Below are 20,641 nucleotides of genomic sequence, written 5' to 3' on the forward strand. Positions count from 1 at the left end.
TCAGTAGCATGGGCTTCAGGACTTCGCAATGGGCGCCTCTCGTCATAAACTCTGTCCAAACGGTGCACAATCCATCATATAAGGCCTACAAGAGTGTCAGCTCCATATAGGGGTCAGTCAAGCATAGGTCAGGGTCAAGGTCAGGTCAACCGGGTAGGCACATATCCCCGAAAATCAAAACTGATATTCGCAGCCTGTGACACATGTTTTATAGGTAATTTGGGGCGTAGAACACGATGGTGACATTCATTTTACCATATGTGTACGTGTTTGGCTCAAAAAGTTCAATTTAAGAAATGCATGTATCATGGTCGTGAAGTAGTCACGAAAAATTGCCAAGATTCAGTTCAAGATTATGGAAAATGCGGAACGATAATCAATAATCGAAGATAGCCATTTGATTGATCATGGTATTGGCAGTCTAATGGCGTTTACGGCATGTCTGTATGTCTGTTCTGTGATTTTATATGAATTTTTGAACTTATGCCGTTTTTGGTCGAAAACTCAGAAATCATGACGTCACTAAAACCTCGATATCTCAAAAATTTTCCGACTGATTTTTTTGAAACTTTGTCACAATAAACTTCAATCAATTCCCTACAGGTACCCAAAATTTGGCGCGCCTGCGGCGCGCCGTTTTTATGCTATAGCCCGGCGAAAAAAGTGGGGGCGTTTAACGCCCCCCCCAGCAACTCGCGGGTTAAGTTCAATCATTGGCACCTTTACTCAGGGACCTCTTCTCCGATTCATCGAGGACACGTCTAATCAAGCAGTTTTCCTGGCCGGACGGTCTACCAACTGGGGGTATGGCTGCCAGTGTCCTTATACTCACTGGAGGTGTCCTGACAGGGCCCCAGGTAGGCGGTGGTCAGCTGATGGTCCGCCGTGCAGGCGCGCGCCTGCATCAGACACTCGTTGTTGTAAGTCACTCCGTCGGTGCCGCAGACCGGGTCATCAGCGCTAGGGCAGTCGGTCGGACAGACGCAGCGGCCCGCCTCGCAGCGGGCGCCGAACTTGCAGACCACGTGCTGGCACAGGTCTGGGGGAAAGAGCGCACCGCGGCACGTGAGCACGGGAGCATGGCATGGTGCAAGAGGTACTCGCGTTATGTGAGGTCGCATGTCTGTTGGACAGAGCACGTGAGGCCAGAGCTGTATGCACGACATACGGAGTACCTATGTCACGTGATAAAAGGTCAGCTGGGCCGACCCAGCACGTTTAGGCGTAACGGTACACAGGCCGATGACGTCATGTGCCGATTTAACAAATGTCTGGGAGTAAAGCAGCTTCATAGAAACTGACATGCGTTGAACGTGGATAATGAACAGTTATTACCAACTAAGCACACTGTCTATTGGCTTATATTCGTATGCCATATACGTAAAACAATGGCAAAGGAACACCAAACGTTAGTGCGTGATTTGCAGACGGTAGCAGCTCGGCACTCTACATTGATCTCTAGATGTTTCAGATCGCGTAAGTTTCGGGCTAAAACGATGATCGAGTAATGTATGACATGCAATATAGTGCGGCTAACGGCCCAATAGCCCCAATCGTCTGCATCTGTGATATTGCAGAAGTTTCCAGTAGCTTTAGAGGAGTAATATATAGCGTGTTCATCTAGCGTGCCGTGATATATACCTGAACCTGGTCGATAGCTTCAATGGAATCGTATCGTTAATGAGATCGTACCGTGATAGTGTCGTGGAATTTGGAAACATGCCTAATTGAAGCGTGATAACATACTTCAGCTGCTGGTTTAAGCTGTAATCGTGACTTCTCTCAGTTTATTTCAATTTCTGTATATCGCAAATCGAGCACAAAAACTAAGTTAATCCGACCAATTTAGCTGCATCTGCTTTACAAGTCCCACTAAAGCTTTCTGTTCCATGTCATACAACTGATATGAACCAAATTATTTCTCCGTTTGAAGGAGACGAATGACAACACATCATTCTTCTTGTGGTGGAAGAGTCAGAGCCGACATTGATATCTTTTTAAAAAGAGACGCAGCATGAGGATTTGCGATGGAGCCCAAACTCAGCCAAGGAACATAACGTCAGTTATATCAGCTCCAAGTTGTAATATCGTCGAAACCATTAACCCGCGAGTTGCTGGGGGGGGTTAAACGCCCCCACTTTTTTCGCCGGGCCATAGCATAAAAACGGCGCGCCGCAGGCGCGCCAAATTTTGGGTACCTGTAGGGAATTGATTGAAGTTTATTGTGACAAAGTTTAAAAAAAATCGGTCGGAAAACTTTTGAGATATCGAGGTTTTAGTGACGTCATGATTTCTGAGTTTTCAACCAAAAACGGCATATGTTCAAAAAATCATATAAAATCACAGAATAGACATACAGACACACCGTAAACGCCATTAGACTGCCAATACCATGATCAATCAAATGGCTATCTTCGATTATTGATTATCGTTCCGCATTTTCCATAATCTTGAACTGAATCTTGACAATTTTTCGTGACTACTTAACGACCATGATACATGCATTTCTTAAATTGAACTTTTTTAGCCAAACACGTACACATATGATAAAATGAATGTCACCATCGTGTTCTACGCCCCAAATTACCTATAAAACATGTGTCACAGGCTGCGAATATCAGTTTTGATTTTCGGTGATATGTGCCTACCCGGTTGACCTGACCTTGACCCTGACCTATGCTTGACTGACCCCTACATGGAGCTGACACTCTTGTAGGCCTTATATGATGGATTGTGCACCGTTTGGACAGAGTTTATGACGAGAGGCGACCATTGCGAAGTCCTGAAGTCCATGCTACTGAAAACCCGATTTCAGGTGTTTGACCTGACCTTGACCCGACCTGTGACCTCAAAATTCAACTTAAAAGTGCTCATCTGAAGCGTCTCGTTGCGCTCTTTCGTTTGCCGCCTCGTGCGTTTCGCTGCACCTATTGGTTCTCGAGTTATCGGCTGGGGGCGTTTAACGCCCCCCCCCCCCCAGCAAACGGTGGGTGGCGAAATACCCCAGCAACTGCCGGGTTAAAAAAAAAATATGAAGCAGCATTTAGGAACGTGTATGTTCAGCGTATAGTCGCCATTAGCTATGAGTGGTAATTACTTTTCTCGGAGATGACTATTCAAGATGTCTTGCTGAGCCTCTTAACAAAAACAAATAAAGGATAAATGATAACAATAACACGTCAAATGTATATTTAAACAGACAAATATCTCGTAGAAAAAAAAATATCTCGTAGAAAACATCAGAGCAGCTTTGTTTTCACTCTAAAAGACATCTCGAGGCATACACAAGTTATTGTGAAAATAGACGAAGTAGCGACCTTTCTAGCACGCAATCTGCCAGACCTAAGTGATGGCAAGGAAATTCGTGAGGACTGACTAAAAGGGAAGTCCTTTGAAGATTATAAAAACATCGTTATTTTTTCCTTTACTACATATTTCAATCCAAAGACCATCTCTACGCCGATCCCATTCCCACAGACCCCGATGACCAGACTCTTATACCCAACCAAAATCGCAGACCTTTCAGGCCAGCACCACAGACTCTGGCGCCAATTGGGTGGGTTTCCAGTTCCGTCTGACTCCCAGGGGTACTGACTGGAAGCGTTTGACGGCTGTCAGTCCGCTCGTAATCCCACCCTTACCGGCCGGTTAGCTGCACTACCAACAGGAGAACGAAGTGGGCAGCCGCGCTGCGGGCGCACCATTACCTGATGAGCACACCCGCCGCGCGAGCGGATGATAAAAGGCCCGCCGACGTAAAGGCTGAAACAGACTCTTTCCGCATCAATCGCTCGCTCGCATCGCTCGCACGACTCGGATCTGAAAATCGTATGTCCCGCAAGCACTTCTCGCACGACTCGCTCGTCCGCATCACCCGCAGTTCTCGCATCGACTTCTCGCATCGATCGCACTGTCCGTGCGAGAGGGAACTCAAGGTATCGATATAGAAGAAGTACAAGTAGGTATCTAAATTTGTGTGAAAATTTGTTTTCATGCAATGTTCTCATGTTTATTATTCGATGACTATGGACACTTAGTTGTTACTTATGTCTAAAAATTGAGAATAAGTGATGGAAAGCTATGGCAGTGGGTAAGGAGATGCATTGGTACGTACTTTGTTGGTGTCGGTGCTCGGATTGCTGATGAGCTGGCCAGCCTGGGGCCCCCGCCCGCTGTCCCGTGTCGCCTGCCGCGTGTGGGCGCCCTATAATCGCCGGAAAGCGTAGCAGTGCCCCTAGTCTTCCTGCCGCTACTCCCGACGAGGTTAATGCGTACTTTGTTGGTGTCGGTGCTCGGATTGCTGATGAGCTGGCCAGCCTGGGGCCCCCGCCCGCTGTCCCGTGTCGCCTGCCGCGTGTGGGCGCCTGCGGCTTCCGCGTGCGCGGCACCACGTTGGCCGGCCTGCGGGAGGTAATGTTCTCCATGAAGCGTTCCGGTGTTTGTGGGCCTGACGGAATTTGTATCCGTATCCTAATCCTATGTTTTGACGCCATCGGCCCTGTCCTTCTCCACATCATTAACTCGTGCCTTACCAGATGTGAAATCCCTGATTCATGGAAACACTCCCTGGTGCATCCTATTTTCAAGTCCGGCGACCCTTCCTTGCCCTCCAATTACCGTCCTATATCCATAGTTCCCGTCATAGCCAAGATTGTCGAACGTGTGGTGCAGCGACAGCTGTATGCCTATATGTCCGACAATCATCTCCTATCCTCATCCCAACACGGTTTCCGTCCCCACCATTCAACCGAGACCGCTCTGCTCTCTGTTACTAACAGTATTTTCTCCAACATGGACCGTAGCCACCTTTCCCTCCTGTGCCTCTTGGATCTGAGCAAATGTTTTGACGCTATTCCACACTCTCTGCTCCTTAGCAAACTTCAGCAATATAACATTGACACATCCTGGTTTTCTTCGTATCTCCATGGTCATTCCCAGTCAGTTTCCATCTGCTCTCCTTCCGGCAACAGAGTGGTCTCAAATCCCCTTCCTATCACCACGGGAGTGTTCCAGGGATCCGTCCTTGGTCCTCTCCTATTCACCATCTTCTCCAACGACCTCAGCCTGCACGCACCGGACGCCCATGTGACTCAGTACGCTGACGACACCCAAATCCTGTTGTCCGATGTCAAAGCCAATCTTCCTGACCTCATCCAACGCATGGAATCTACCCTTTCCACCTTGTCTGCTTGGTTCCATGCCCATGGCTTAAAACTCAACGCGTCCAAAACTGAAATCCTTCTCCTCGGCACCCGTCAGAACACCCGTAACCTCCCCCCTGTCAGCGTACGGGTCGGTGGTGGGACTGTTCGGGAGAGCCGGACAGTCAAAAACCTTGGCGTGCTGTTTGACCGTCATTTGAGTTGGGACGCACACGTCAGTGACGTGGTTCGCCACTGTACCGGCCTCCTGATTGGTCTCCGCCACCTGAGACATTTCCTCCCGCAGCACGTACTGAAAACTATTGTTGAGGGGTTGGTCATCTCGCGCGTGAGATACTGCATATCTGTTTACGGAAACTGTTCTGCCGATAACTGTGCCAGACTTCTCAAAATTATTAACTTCGCTACAAGAGTTATTACCGGCCTCAAAAAGTACGACCACGTATCTCGCGCGCGGGATGACCTGCGCCTCAAATCGGCCAGTGACATGTACCGGGTCGCAGCGGTGACTGTCGCGCGCGGTGCGATTGTGCGCGGTGAACCGACCGTCCTCGCCTCACTGTTCGCCACGAACGCGGGGTCGCGGGCCAGTGGTGACCGCACCACCCGGAATGACCGTCGCCTACGGCCACCGGTTTCGCGCACTGCGGCTGGGCAGCGGGCCTTTTCACACCAAGCGACCGCGCTCTTAAACCAGCTGCCCGCTGCCCTTTTAGATCTCGACCCGGACAGTTTTAAGAAAGCAGTAAAGGCGCACTTCTGATGGGGTTCCGTGAGGCTGTTATTGTCGGTGATCTGATTGCGTATGACGTGTGCATTGAGTGCCTGGTGTGTGCGTGGATGTGTGATTTCTGACGGTAAATTTTATTCCCATTTTACCCTGATGTATGTTTTCTTTTTAACTCTCCGTGACTAGAGACACAGAATAGCCACGCCCATGTGGAGTTTGTCTGCCTTTGTTCAATACAATACAATACAATTCAATAAGGTGTCCCTCGCCAGCCTAATTGGTTTTTCAAATACAAAGCGGTAGAGTTGAGCAGCACCCCTCAACGCTTCACTCACAACTGAACGAGAGTTACGTGAGAAAAAATACCGTGTGCGCTCAGCATTATCATGAGATACAGCGGCAGGCACCAATATCTTATGACATTCGGTTACCTCTTGCGGTTTAGTCAAAGATCAAATGGTCGTAGTACTGTAATATTCTACATAAAATGGTACTTGGTAGGACAAGCTCCTCCAGCCATCCAGCACGTCACGTTTTTCAACAAGTTTGAATGATCAGCGAATATTAAAATATGTCGAACAATAGCTAATGCTAATATGTAGGCATATGTCGAGTAACTGCACGACCATAAATTGTCATGCAGGGGTCAAGCCGTCCTTCTGTCGATGCATGTCAGCTGGATAAATCAATTACACAGGTCAAACGGCTTAAGTATTTCCCTCCAGCCTCGAAAGCTCTGCCCTGAGTTTAGGACAGACGCCTCACCTTTTGACGGAAAACTACAAACGTATATCGTACTATGTGTCGGTTTATTGTAGTCCAAATTCAACCGCATTGTTCTAACAAGATCTGACATCTTGCGCCGGGCCGTTGCTCGGCACCAATAGCGCCGGGCCCTGGGGGACCGAACATGACCCGTCTTACTTGATTCCTGGCCCACGAAGCGGTAAGTGGCATTCCAAATAACGTCAAAAATCATGACGAAGTCATTGCAGCCATTTTTTAGGTTAACTAGATCAACCGGGGTCACGAGAGGTCATCAAAGATAAAATGTTGCCTATTTCAACATTAGAAAACAACGCATCACTCCGAAACCAATAGAGCTACAGCACGATGGAAAAGCGCACTGCCTATTTGATAGCCCTTTCAGGCTTCAGCGCTTGCTCCGGTATGCGGTAATGACCAAGGTCAACTTCCGATCATTAGCTTAGCCTACAGAGGCCAGAACTCTTAAAATAGCTTTAAACATTTTTAACTCGATTCCTCTCGACGAGAAGTGTCATTTTGAAAAGTTGGCCTCAGTTCAATGTCATGAGCTGTCAGATGATGACCTCTTCCGGTTAGGTTATGACCTTTACCTGAGGTCAAATTACAGTTGATTCGACGCGTCTCGACGAGAGGAGTGCGATGCTGTCATTACAAATTTTATCGAGTCAGGAGAAGTTACAGAAAATGGTTTTTCCTTAAAACGGCTAAGTCAAGATTTGTCCTCTATGATCTAAATCCTTGATCCTGCGTCAAATTTGAGAGCTTATCACAAAACAATGTCAAAATGGCTATGATCGAATGCGCTTTTCCGTTGCGCTGAAGTTCTCTTGGTTCCCAAGTTTTGCACCGGTGTTTCGAAAATGTCGAAATATGCAACATTTTACCTTTGATAACCTCTGGTGACCTGAACTTCGACTTGACTTTAAAAAATGACCGATATATTATCGTCTTGGTTTTAGACGCTCCTTTGAAAGCCACTAACCACATATCCCTATGCTACCCAAGAGCCGAGCTAGAAGGGGTGGGTGTCCACAGATCCCCGGGCACGGCGCGGTTGGCGCCGAGCACCGGCTCGGCTCGGCTGCTGCTAGGCTGGTGATGTTTGCTTGGATGAAGGAGGTGCGTCTAGTAGTGATGTTCGCGTTGTCTGCGTTGACGGTTGTCAAGGTAGTCTGGTCGTTCCCCGTGGGGTCAGTCGTAGAAGCATCGCCAGCGGAATACTGCCCCTCCCTCCGATTCCAGGATGCTTCTCTACTCGTTAGTCCCTGAGTAACGTGGGTCGTGGGCACTGGGCAGTCACCACCGGCCACCGACTCGTCCGGAACTGGCGGTGTGGTGACAGTCGGGCTGTTGTGGGCTGATCCGAGTGCTGGAACGTGCTGGAACAATGGAAACCCACAGGTTGATAAGATCACGAATAAGTACCTAGCTAGACAGTATAGACCATTGCCCAATCAAGCAAAGTTTGGTCACTCGCCAATGAAATGGCATTCACGGTAAAGTGCGTTTGAGTATAGGCAGCAATCAGCATGATCTGAAAGGTTTGTCGGTAATAGAAACAATGTTCGTTCTGAAAAATCGTATTAATAACTCATAAACTAATGAGATTAAGAAAGAAAATATTGTTACGGCTATCAGAGAAAAAAAAAACAAAAAGAGGAAAGAGGGGACAGAAAAACAAAGAAATGGTGCTGACCTTGGGGAGAAGGGGATGGGAAGAAGCCAGAAGGAGCAGGTGGAAGATGGACATAGAATATAGATTCAGCACCCGTCCCATTCTTTTGACAGAAGCCCGGTTTTCATGTCAATTGTCTCCGTATCTTCCTACATGAAATGAGTTTCCTGCCTTTGATTCAAGAGACTAAGAGAGCTCTTTAATGTGCAATCATGGCTTAATTTGAGACCAATTCTATTATCATTTTGGCGGAATTTATCGCAAAAGGCAGCAAAGGCTATGCAAAACCCTTTCTAGAAGGTGTTTTTTATCTATTTCAAGTAGGCCAGCAACGGTTAGCACTAGCGATTTTCCTGAAGTTTAGTGTAGCTAAAAACAACGGAAACTTCATCCTGCAATCAAAAAGATCAAGTGATTATTATCTTTATTAATCACGAAGATAATCAATAGCTAGGGTTACTTTGGTACTTACCTACTTTTGGCTAGGTTGAGGAGGTAGGTAGCTGGTTCTTGATTCCGTCAGGCAGATCTTCTTTCAATCATTTTGCAGATGTTGACGCACGAATAACGGCTAAATTTATAGAATTACGAATATCTTTAGAAAATAGCATTAACCTACGCCCAATTAAGTGCTAATCAGACCCTAAGACATGGAAAATACGCACTAGCATCAATCGCATCCACCAATGTAAATTGCCAAGGTCAAGTTTGTTTACATTCCAAGATGGCGGACGTGCTGCCCTCTGCAAAATCGCATCGCCCGCACGGAAAAGTTGACTGAATTTCAACTCTCTCGCATCCCGAAAAGATGTCGCTGCGGGCGATGCGAGCGAGAGGTGCGGGCGATGCTTGCGGGTGATGCGGGCGATGCGAGCGAGGCGTCAGGACGACGCGGGAAGACTGTCAGGGAGATACGATTTCCTGATGCGGGTAGTGCGAGAGATGCGTGCGATCGATGCGAGAGGAAACTAATGTATTTGAATAGGCTCTCGCATGCGATTTCCTGAACGCGGAAAGAGTCTGTTTCAGCCTTAACAGAGGCGTGGTGTCGTCTTTGGACACCTGTACAGATGGGCGAGCGTGCAAGTGGCGACATTTGGATGTGGGCTGAGTAGTTATTTGGGCGGTGGTAAGGTGGCGTTACAGTGGCATTACAGTGACATTATAGATGCATGTTGTGGTGGTATTTCGCGACGAAATAGTCACCGGGGAAATGTATTGATGCATCCTCTTTTACCCTAATATTCTTTTGCAAACTCCTCCAAGAGTTTCTGGTAGATGAAAGACGCTTTGAAGCACCCGGCCGAGGCTCCCTTGTTTAGATTACGGGCGAAGTTTACTTTACATTTGCATCAAAACAACAGATGAGATGAAACTGTTTTCAGATGCGAGTTCGCCTGCATTCCGTTTTAGTTTATTTATCAATATCGTCATAGTGGGCGGTGCAGTGTTCGCGAAAAATGAATAATTCATTTCGTATTCCATAGTAACGCCAATTCTACTACTCTACCATTTCTCAAACAGTCAAATGAATTCGCATACTCTTCTTAGACTACGCATTTGCAATGTTTCAGTTAACCCGCGCCCGGCTGGGGGTCCTGGATTTCCACGCCCTGCTGGGGGGGTGTTTGAACACCCCCCCCCCTTGTAACTCGGCTCCTGGGCCACGTAGCGATACGCGGAAGGCGGCGTTCGAAAGAGCGTCAAAAATAATGACGAAATCACTTCGGTCAATTTTTTGGTCAGGTCAAAGGTCAGGTCACCAGAGGTCATTGAAGGCAAAATTTCGCCGATTTCCAGGTCGAATGTCGAAAATTTCCAAGAAGCCAATGCATAACTCGAAAACCAATAGAGTTACAGCGCCGCGGAAAAGAGCATTCGATAGCCCTATTAAAGCCCTTTCTGAGTAATCCTCTCAGATTTGACCTAACGTCAACGGTTTTGCCTGCAGGGGGCAAAAATTGCAAAAATAGCCGATTTTTTCGGAAACAGTTTTTATGCAATAACTTTTGACTCAAGCCTTGTACGAGCTTACTTTTACCGGCATTGTGTTCCTCTCGTCAAGACGCATCGAATGAACTATAAGTTGACCTTGAAAGGTCAACTTGAAAATTTGACCTCAGGTCAAGGTCATGACCTGACCGGAAAGGGTCATGTTGCATATCAGTCGATCCGTATCGTCAAGCTGAACACATCTAAGGCGTTTTCATCGCTCTAGCATGCCTCTATCAAAAGTTATTTGCGAAAAACTGTTAGATACCATTCGTGACCTAAGATGACCTCAGGGCATAAACAAGGGTCACTGACACCATTTTCATGTTCAGTGTGTCTGAACCACTTGTAATTCGGTGTTTGGGAGTGTTTATAATGTCTTTTGTCCAAAAGAGGCGCATTTCAATTTTCTCCCATTGACTTATAATGGGGAGGTCGCAAAATTGGCCTGACCTTAGGTCATCGATATCAAAATTCTGAGATATACATTTTGTACATGCTATTGCTCTTAGCAATCGCTGAAAGTTTCAAAGCGATCGGTCACTCGGTGTAGCTATGACAGACATTGAAACTTTTTATGAGGTGAGGTCACTTCAAGTGACCTGGTGACCTGACCTTGAATGACCTTCGTCTGAAATTTTCACAACATGTGTAGAATTGATGTACGATAAGGTGTACCAAAAACGGCGGCGCTCCGCGCCGCCGTTTTTGAGATATTCGCGAAAAACCACAAGGGGGGGGGGGTGTTCAAACACCCCCCCCCAGCAGGGCGCGGGTTAATATTCTTGTCGTCTCCCGCCTCTATCGACTGCACCTAAACTTTTCTTAGACTTCTAATTCACCATCTAGAAAAGGTAGATTTACCCATTGACTTACCCATGAAGCTTCAAACCTATTTCCTTCACGCTACTCTCTCCACGCTGCGTTCTCCACGCTACTCCTTTCCCTGCTCCCCCCGTTCTCTCCGGTGTCCCCGGTGACCTACCGCAGTCTCCTTTGTAGGCGGCCGTGACGAACTGCTGCTTATTGCAGGCCGCCACCTTCATCTCACACTCGTTGGCATATGTGACGCCATCAATGCCGCACACTGGGTCGTTGTGCTGCCGGGAGACGGGTCGGGTCAGCGGGGTCACACACAGGGGTCAGCGGGTGAGTTTTAGATAGAGTCTCTCTCTCTCTCTCTCTCTCTCTCTCTCTCTCTCTCTCTCTCTCTCTCTCTCTCTCTCTCTCTCTCTCTCTCTCTCTCTCTCTCTCTCTCTCTCTCTCTCTCTCTCTCTCTTTCTCTCTCTCTCTCTCTCTCTCTCTCTCTCTCTCTCTCTCTCTCTTTCTCTTTCTCTTTCTCTCTCTTTCTCTCTCTCTCTCTCTCTCTCTCTCTCTCTCTCTCTCTCTCTCTCTCTCTCTTTCTCTCTCTCTCTCTCTCTCTCTCTCTCTCTCTCTCTCTCTCTCTCTCTCTCTCTCTCTCTCTCTCTCTCTCTCTCTCTCTCTCTCTCTCTCTCTCTCTCTCTCTCTCTTCTGAACTTTCCACTCGTTTCCCTCTCCATCTCTGCGCTTCGAGCCGCCGAGGAAAAGGAAGACAATAGTAAAACTGGATATGGATGGCCAGAAACGCTCCCCTAAATAGCGGTAAACTTATGATGAAATAAAATCCTGTGTGGAATTGAGGCAGGATGAGGCTTTCTCACGCAATTGATATGTGAAGATACATTATGTGTCGTGCCATTAAATGAGCAAATTGGCAAGGGCCTAGTTCTTGTCAAAACTCACATCGCCAACATCGATGTTTATTTATAATATCAAAGATCACCGTACAATTACATTCAAACGTTTAATTATTTTTGCATCACAAAAGACTCTTACATAAAAAATACTATTCCCGAATAAAACACCGGGGTCAGATGAAATACATCTCATTGATCTAATCCGGCAGCTGTCTGACTTCGAAGTTCCGTGAACTCGACGTTCGGCCTCATTGAAACGACGAGGCAATGAGCCGAGCAGAAGCTGTGTTCGGTTATATTCCAAGCCGACCCGCGGCGATGGTCTCATCGGTCGTGACGCGCTACAGCTGAAGCTTGACGGCTGGTTCGGAGGAAGAAAGACAGAACACCGTGGACCGCTGGCAAGGGCGTTCATTTTTTCGCCACAGTCCATGGCTGATGAACACAGACAGAGCAATTTATATAGATTTATACAGACGTATTATACAGATTTATACAGAACTGCACGGGATCAGGGTGATGAATAGTTGAGTGATCTGATCTGATGTTTTTTTTGTAGGTAGCTTAGTTGTTAGTTCTTTTTTTATAAAGGTGTCCACTGTCCACTTCCATCATCCATAAATAGCACGCATTGCCATAGTCAATAAATTGCAATGATGTTTTTCTGTCAAAAGATCCGTACATATTTCATGCTATTGAGACAACACTCATTATCCCCGTTGTACTTACCGCATTATGTTTAGAGTCATAAGTGACATCTCAAAAATACAAGAACAGAAAGCTATGTGGTTCAGACAATAAGTGAAAAATCTTATGAGCTAATTTGTTGCTATGAGGTCACACCCACTCACTCTCAGCTGCATGCTTACTCATTACTCAACCAATTAACTGCACTCAATGACTGACATTAAATGTAGCCCAATGAAGAGAAGCTATTCACTGTTTAACATGTACACAATGGATTCAGCCTCTGTCACGGCTGAATGAACGCTTGACGCTATAGTACAGCTTCCCTCTCAAGACGGATGTTTGGAAGGAACAGAGTGTGTGCACTTGTCCGAGATTAAACATGCCGGCTAATTTCGTGAACATTCTCCGGGGAGCGGTCCAGACAGATGACAAGAACCTGTGCTCGATGAGCAATGATATCCTCCTGATATATGTAGAGCACTGCATACTATTTCTGATATCCTCCTGTCTGCAATTTTTGCAATACAATTCGTAAATGTGAGTGTGTGTTTTTTTTACCTCCACTTTAGACCTTCTGAAGACGAGTAAAACTTTGCAAACATATGCACAATATACATAAGCAGATAACGTATTAGGCAGAATGTACAACTACAATATTCCTCTATAGGTAAGCCAAGGGATTCAATACTCACGATCTGCTTTCAATGTTTCTAATTGAAAACATTCAAAAAAGATGTAAATATCCAGAAAGTTGCTATCAAGTTTTTTACATACCTATGCTTTATCGGCATATTGAGATATCACTCTCGTCCAAACACCTCCTCCCCTCTTCCTCTTCCTCACCTCTCTCTCTCTCTCTTTCTTTTTCTCTCTCTCTCTCTCTCCTCTCTCTCTCTCCTCTCTCTCTCTCTCTCTCTCTCTCTCTCTCTCTCTCTCTCTCTCTCTCTCTCTCTCTCTCTTCCTCTAAAATCACTTTGCTTTCATCTGTCGTCTTTCGCAATACCAAGCTCACATTTATCTTCAAATGTTGACCACACACCCCTTCATGCTGAATACACAATTCCCCGCTTGTATGAGCATGTAGCAAGATTCCAGAGTGGTTTCTCAACAAACATTGGCCAGACAGTCAGCTGCCAGTAATCGGCCAATGCCTACAATAGCCGAAACAATGCAAAATGAATCAGCGATTGTGCCTATAGAACGGAGCTTTATAACAACCATAATTAAAAGCATGACTTACGTTGTCATTTTTCAATTGCTCGAAGACCAGGATAGGTGTACCGAACGCGCTGTAACCATTATGGGTTATTGGTTCATTGGTTCATTGGTTACAGCGCGCGGCAGCAGCAGGCGCGATGGCGGAGCGAGCGACTGGAGGGTAGACTAGCCCGCCGAACATGGATGCGCTGCGGTACACCATACCAAGTCCCAACGAAGTTTGCAGTCTCTACTACCGCCATCACTTCTACAATCATCACAGTCCCCCCCCCCCACCAGCACCAGCACCAGCACCAGCACCATCACCATCACCACCACCACCACCACTACCGCTATCACCACCGAGTAATCTACAGCCCGGCCCTAATGAGCGCCGACCGCCGGTCTACGGGCCCGCCGCGGAGGCTTTGATGTTCGGTGATGAGGCAGCTGTGCCATTCCCTCGGCCGCCGGCAGAGCATACCTACTTCCGCGGCTTCGCGCAGGAGCAGCCGGACCTCAGATGTCACTGGCAGCGGGCGGGGATTCACAGGCAGGACCCGGGGAGATTAGATGTAACTGGGCCGGTATCCGGGGCACGTAGGTACGCTGTCTGTAACCAGCTGAGGTGTCGAGTCTGGGCTAGATGTTTTGAGGATTTCAACAAACTGCTTCTCGGGACAAAGTTATCGGCAACTGCCTTTAGCCACCCATTCAGCCACTTAAACTAAATGAATACGAAAAAGAAAAAGGTTACCGGAGGACGCGATTCTAATTTCTACACTTTTAAGTTCTTGCGAGCATGCGTTCCTTAGATGAACGGGTGCTCGCGTTTTCGCATTGTCAAATTAGATGCGAAGTCATTTTTTGACGTCATTTAGTTCATTCGAAATAATCGGTGTTTCTGTACAACTCTCAGGCAACTGGGCAAGGAAGTCAGGACAAACACTACGGTGCTGAATATCAGCTGCCTGTGAGCATCTGAGTCAAAGAGGGCCGAGGGGCAGATCTGACTGTGGTAACACAAAAACTTCTTCGTTTTGACTTCACTCCCTCGGATGACTGAAAAACACACGCAGAACTCAGAAGACTGATCGGTTTAGTGAGGGTCAAGGCTCCGTCCTTTTTCCTGTCTTCACCCTGTGGTGAAGTGAGGCAGTCTGTGCAGTCAGTCGATATAACTACACACCATGACTTATACAAAACGGATCAAAGAAGAACGGATCAAAGGCAGTTCAGGCTGAATGACGTCGCCGTAAGCCCACAAGTTAGGCTTTTGTTGTCAGAGTTATGGAGGCTTTAACCTTTCATATACAAAACTTTGCTCTTAACGCAAGAGCAAAGCTGCTTCGAGACAGAAAGGTTCTTGAACTGCAACATGCTGGCCTTTAAGTATCACATTTGGTGAAAAATTTTCACCAGATTACACAGTACTTATTAATGACATACATGGCTGATGGCATGACGCAACTGGGTGAGTAAGTCACACAGGAAAAAATAAAAGAGCAGGGATTCTCCAGGGACAGAATAACGCTTTGCTCTGAGGTTATCAACGGCGCCATCTCATTTCTGCTCCGCAAAGTGTCTGGATTTGACGCTTTGCCGCTAAGCTGATCACCAGACGCACCAATTAGTCACACAGGGAGCTGTCACAGCCTGTCGTTCAGTAACGAGCGAACTGAACAGCTGCAGACAAAGGGGCAGACGACCGGGTCTGATCTGATCGCAGTACCTCGATAATACAGTGCACCGTCCTTAGAATAAATCTTGCTATAATATTTTTGCCTACAAAATTAAGTTGCTTGGCTAAAATACCCCAAACAGCATCTGACCAGCTAACCCCCAAATCGCTTCCAATGAGACGATGAGACACGACAATCCCTCTTAGAGGCTCATGCTGGTATTTTAGGTCCAGTCTCCGGGGCTGTCATGCTCTGCAGACAGCGCTAAGCCCGCCATCCGTCTTGTGGGCACAGCTCGTCTGGGCGTGGATCATAGGGAGATGCCAGCGCATACATCACGAATGTATGTGCCGGCGACAAGGGTGCCCCACGGCTTACTTGTAAAGGCGCAGGTCTATTCTGCATAGGATACAGCTTACATAAGGACATGTGTTCAGACACGCCTATAAGTGATACGACGCTATGGATGAGAGATGGAGATAAGTATCCACATAAAGGTCACTTACTGTTCTGCGGGATAATCACTAAATTAGCGTCTCCTTGCTGGTCGTATGACAAAACTAGCAATCACACCATGGTCTTGAACCAATAGGCAATGCACGAAAGTGCCCTGTAGCAAAAATAACGCAAAAAATAACTCCTATTGGAATAGCGTGGGAGGCTTAGAAATAGGGTACATCTTTCTCATGTCCTTTTAGAAATCGATATTTCCTATCATACAGCGTACCACTGACTGATATTTGAAAAGAAACATATATCCGATCCCTGGTGGCTGCTCAATGTTTGCCTTCCATGATGCGGGTACTTAGACCTTCCCGGGGCGATGTTTGCCTTGATCGATAGCTGCAAGCTGACCGTCCGTGACTGATAGATGGCCAACTCGTGTAGCTAGGAGAGTATACGAGTAAAATGGGGACACCGCACAGCGTTGCAGCAACTTCCAGCGTGGTCTTTGTTCAAAATTTCATCGTCCCCCCAAAATATCCACTTCTGTTGTTCTATTTGCAAATTCGTCTTTTGAAATGAGAAATCAAGTAACTTTTAATCAATCGGTGATACGTTGCACGCTTCCGATCACGATGGAATGGAATGTTATTTAAAAAAAAATAGTAAGTGGGTACATATAAGTGTATATTTGACGAGTTTTGAGCAATCACCACTGAAAAACGATCGCGATTACATCGCCGAAGACGTTCAGGAGGCTCTATTTTTAGCGCAAATACTAGCGTCTAAGCGTCTAATTCAATTTTCGTCCCGTAGCCTAAGGCAAACAGCGCATCCGAAGGCTGCGGAGAGTGGCTATCTGATTCCCGAATCTTTTTAGCTGTCGGTGGTATCACCCCATCTCTTCTGAATCGGTCGAGCACATTACCGCTGGGCCTGGCGGCAGAATTTTACCGCCCCCTCTCCACCACCGCGCGGGATGGGGAATTCGCAGAGTCCGGAGGCGTTTCGGCCGGAGGGCGGCCGCCGCCCGAAGATGGATTCCCCGCGGAACAATGCGCCAGACTTTTTGCCGGCGGTAAATCTTGTCGGGCGGGCGGTCGCGCCCGGCGGGCCGCGCACGCTCCGCGTCATCAGTCCGCTGGCATCGGCGCTCGGCAGCCGTCCGCGCGGGCCTTCCGGCCGCCTCCCGGGCACTTCTGGTTCAGTTCCGGCGCACTTCCGGTCCGGCGATCGCGTGCCGTGCCGCTGCCGGCCCCTCTCGGATGAACGGCATAATCGAGCACAGCACGGCGGAAGCTGTTGGCCAATTAGCGACACTGGACAAAGAGGAGCCCTAGCTGAGAGAGAGAGGGGAGACGGCTGAGAGAAGGGGGAAATGCGAGCACGGAGCGGCAAAAGGGGACAATAGATGTCGAGCATTCATAGAGCATGGCCTAGACACGAATGATGCAATGTGTGATAACTTTTGTGTGATGCAGCGGAAAAGCCCGAGATCTTAAGTGGAAATACACATGTCACTGAGGCAGCGACAGTAAGGAGTGCACATCATCGCTTCTGTAGAAAGCTCTCCATTATAGAGCAGCTTCGCAGAGAGCACATGTCTTTGACATGGGGTGCTTGCTATTACAAAAGGTATTATATTTCCACAGGATATATCGTATTTGTTTTTTAATGCAGCGTCAGTCGGAAAATTGATACTAAGTTACGCAACGGCAAAAAAAAAAAACGCAAAACATTTCTAGAACAATAACCGTCATAGACGTTTTCTCGAAAACCTTCGTGCTCAGAATGCCCGATCGCCGCAGCCTACAAAAGCGTTACCGGTTCTGCAGCTCGGCGCTCGCTCCCTTCGGTTCGTGCCACCCTCGCATTCCTTGCCAACCCTCCCCAATAACACAGAGGCCAACCCTTTCCAATCCAGCCATCCGGCACGGAACATTAAGCCCACTAAGCGAAATAAAACCTCCCAATGCTCGAACTATGCTGTTATAAGGACGCGGCCCCCGCCCTGTAGCCGAACTGGGCCAGAAGACGTGCCAAGATCCTACCGTTCTGCCAGGAACGGTAGTGCAGCCGAGAACGGGGTGGGAGCGCAGGGCTGGGAAACATCCTCGGTGTGTCACCATTGGGAGTTGGAGCCCAACAATTTGTCACCATGGGTTTGTCACCAATTCCACGCCTTCAAGCGCTAAAATACGAACAATTCAAGATTTTATGACGATTCTAGAACTTCAGCTGACATTGATTGCACAATTAGGTCACCAATGCGCAGCATCTCATATGTATGAAAAATTTCAAACACAATGACTCTTTAACCCGCGCCCTGCTGGGGGGGGGTGTTTGAACACCCCCCCTTGTGGTTTTTCGCGAATATCTCAAAAACGGCGGCGCGGAGCGCCGCCGTTTTTGGTACACCTTATCACACATCAATTCTACACATGTTGTGAAAATTTCAGACCAAGGTCATTCAAGGTCAGGTCACCAGGTCACTTGAAGTGACCTCACCTCATAAAAAGTTTCAATGTCTGTCATAGCTACACCGAGTGACCGATCGCTTTGAAACTTTCAGCGATTGCTAAGAGCAATAGCATGTACAAAATGTATATCTCAGAATTTTGATATCGATGACCTAAGGTCAGGTCAATTTTGCGACCTCCCCATTATAAGTCAATGGAAGAAAATTGAAATGCGCCTCTTTTGGACGAAAGACATTATAAACACTCCCAAACACTGAATTACAAGTGGTTTAGACACACTGAACATAAAAATGGTGTCCGTGACCCCTGTTTATGCCCTGAGGTCATCTTAGGTCACGAATGGTATCTAACAGTTTTTCGCAAATAACTTTTGATAGAGGCATGCTAGAGCGATGAAAACGCCTTAGATGTGTTCAGCTCGACGATACGGATCGACTGATATGCAACATGACCCTTTCCGGTCAGGTCATGACCTTGACCTGAGGTCAAATTTTCAAGTTGACCTTTCAAGGTCAAGTTATAGTTCATTCGATGCGTCTTGACGAGAGGAACACGATGCCGGTAAAAGTAAGCTCGTACAATGCTTGGGTCAAAAGTTATTGCAGAAAAACTGTTTCCGAAAAAAATCGGCTATTTTTGCAGTTTTTGCCCCCTGCAGGCAAAACCGTTGACGTTAGGTCAAATCTGAGAAAATTACTCAGAAAGGGCGTTAATAGGGCTATCGAATGCGCTTTTCCGCGGCGCTGTAGTTCTATTGGTTCCCGAGTTATGCGTTGGCTTCTTGGAAATTGTCGACATCCGACCTGGAAATCGGCGAAATTTTGCCTTCAATGACCTCTGGTGACCTCACCTTTGACCTGACCAAAAAATTGACCGAAGTGATTTCCTCATTATTTTTGACGCTCTTTCGAACGCCGCCTTCCGCGTATCGCTACGTGGCCCAGGAGCCGAGTTACAAGGGGGGGTGTTCAAACACCCCCCCCCCCCCCCAGCAGGGCGTGGAAATCCAGGACCCCCAGCAGGGCGCGGGTTAATGTCTCACGGATGCAGATGTGATGTTCGCTAGAATGTTCATGTTACTCACACAAAAAAGCGCATCGCAGCATCTGCAACGTATACAACTGACCAATATTTACGGTGCACGCCTCCATGGGCGTTTCCAATCGAAACACCGAAAGCGAAAGCATCCGGGCGATGAAAGGGTGTCGGCTACTGTTTGAAGCCGACGTAGTGAAATAGGTGAAATAAACGAGAGAAAAGCAGCTTTAAGGGCGCTCGTAATTATATTTCAAGTTTCACAACTCTTGAGGAGAGTGAATCTCGTCAACAAATCTTGAAGTACATCATTGCATAATGGCAATTTCCGCAATTATTATAGGTACACTATGATGTAATGAATGCGAAATCCCTGCTTCATATGAGCCAAAGGAAGCTTCATAAAGGAGCTTCATATAACCAAAGGAACACTACAACCCATCACCAAAGGACCAAACCAAAGGAACACTTCAAAGGAGCTTCATATAACCAAAGGAACACTACAACCCATCACCAAAGGACCAAACCAAAGGAACACTTCAAAGGAGCTTCATATAACCAAAGGAACACTACAACCCATCAATTTAGGAAACAATATGCCTCAAGAGAACATCATACGAAAGTGCAGAAAAGGACAATAATATCACTTTTTGTCAAGCTGGATTGCCCCTATTGATTCTGTTCACCTTTCCGGCCTGTCCCCACCAGACTGGAAAACACCCTTGCAATACGCCGGACGCCCGTGAGGCCCTCATGCGCTGAAATTCGGCGCAAGGGATTTTGCGCATAAGTTTCTGCACGATTTGCGCCGAAAGTTGGGTGCCTATTTGTGCCAAAAATAATACACTTATATTTAAAGCACGTGTGCACATCTACCGACTAAGGCTATATCAACCAGACAGAGCGTCCCGGAGCCTTGAGCGCTCTCCCATGTTTGAACGTCTGAATCAACTAGTTGATCCAATACCACAATACGTGTAGCGCACTGTATCGTGCCGTGGAACAAGGTTCAGGCCAGAAGTTCCAGGGCCACAAAAATCGGCGGAGCGGTGTGTTCGAGGCTGGCAT

At 47.3% G+C, this 20,641-nt stretch overlaps 1 protein-coding gene across 1 annotated transcript in view; it reads right to left on the bottom strand.

The window, feature by feature from the left end:
- LOC122393154 (agrin-like) overlaps positions 1-20,641 on the bottom strand; it is a gene marked incomplete at its 3' end in the record, with an annotated part of 89,055 nt that overhangs the window by 23,010 nt on the left and 45,404 nt on the right. Inside the window, exons 10-11 of the mRNA XM_043388896.1 lie at positions 11,313-11,427; positions 833-1,039 (exon numbers count right to left, since the gene is read on the bottom strand). Coding sequence (XP_043244831.1) covers positions 833-1,039; positions 11,313-11,427 — 322 coding nt within the window. The remainder of the gene's footprint in view (positions 1-832; positions 1,040-11,312; positions 11,428-20,641) is intronic.

This window comes from Amphibalanus amphitrite, unplaced genomic scaffold (assembly GCF_019059575.1).
Source record: "Amphibalanus amphitrite isolate SeventyFive unplaced genomic scaffold, NRLGWU_Aamphi_draft 000519F_arrow, whole genome shotgun sequence".
In the NCBI taxonomy this organism is placed as follows: Eukaryota; Metazoa; Arthropoda; class Thecostraca; order Balanomorpha; family Balanidae; genus Amphibalanus; species Amphibalanus amphitrite.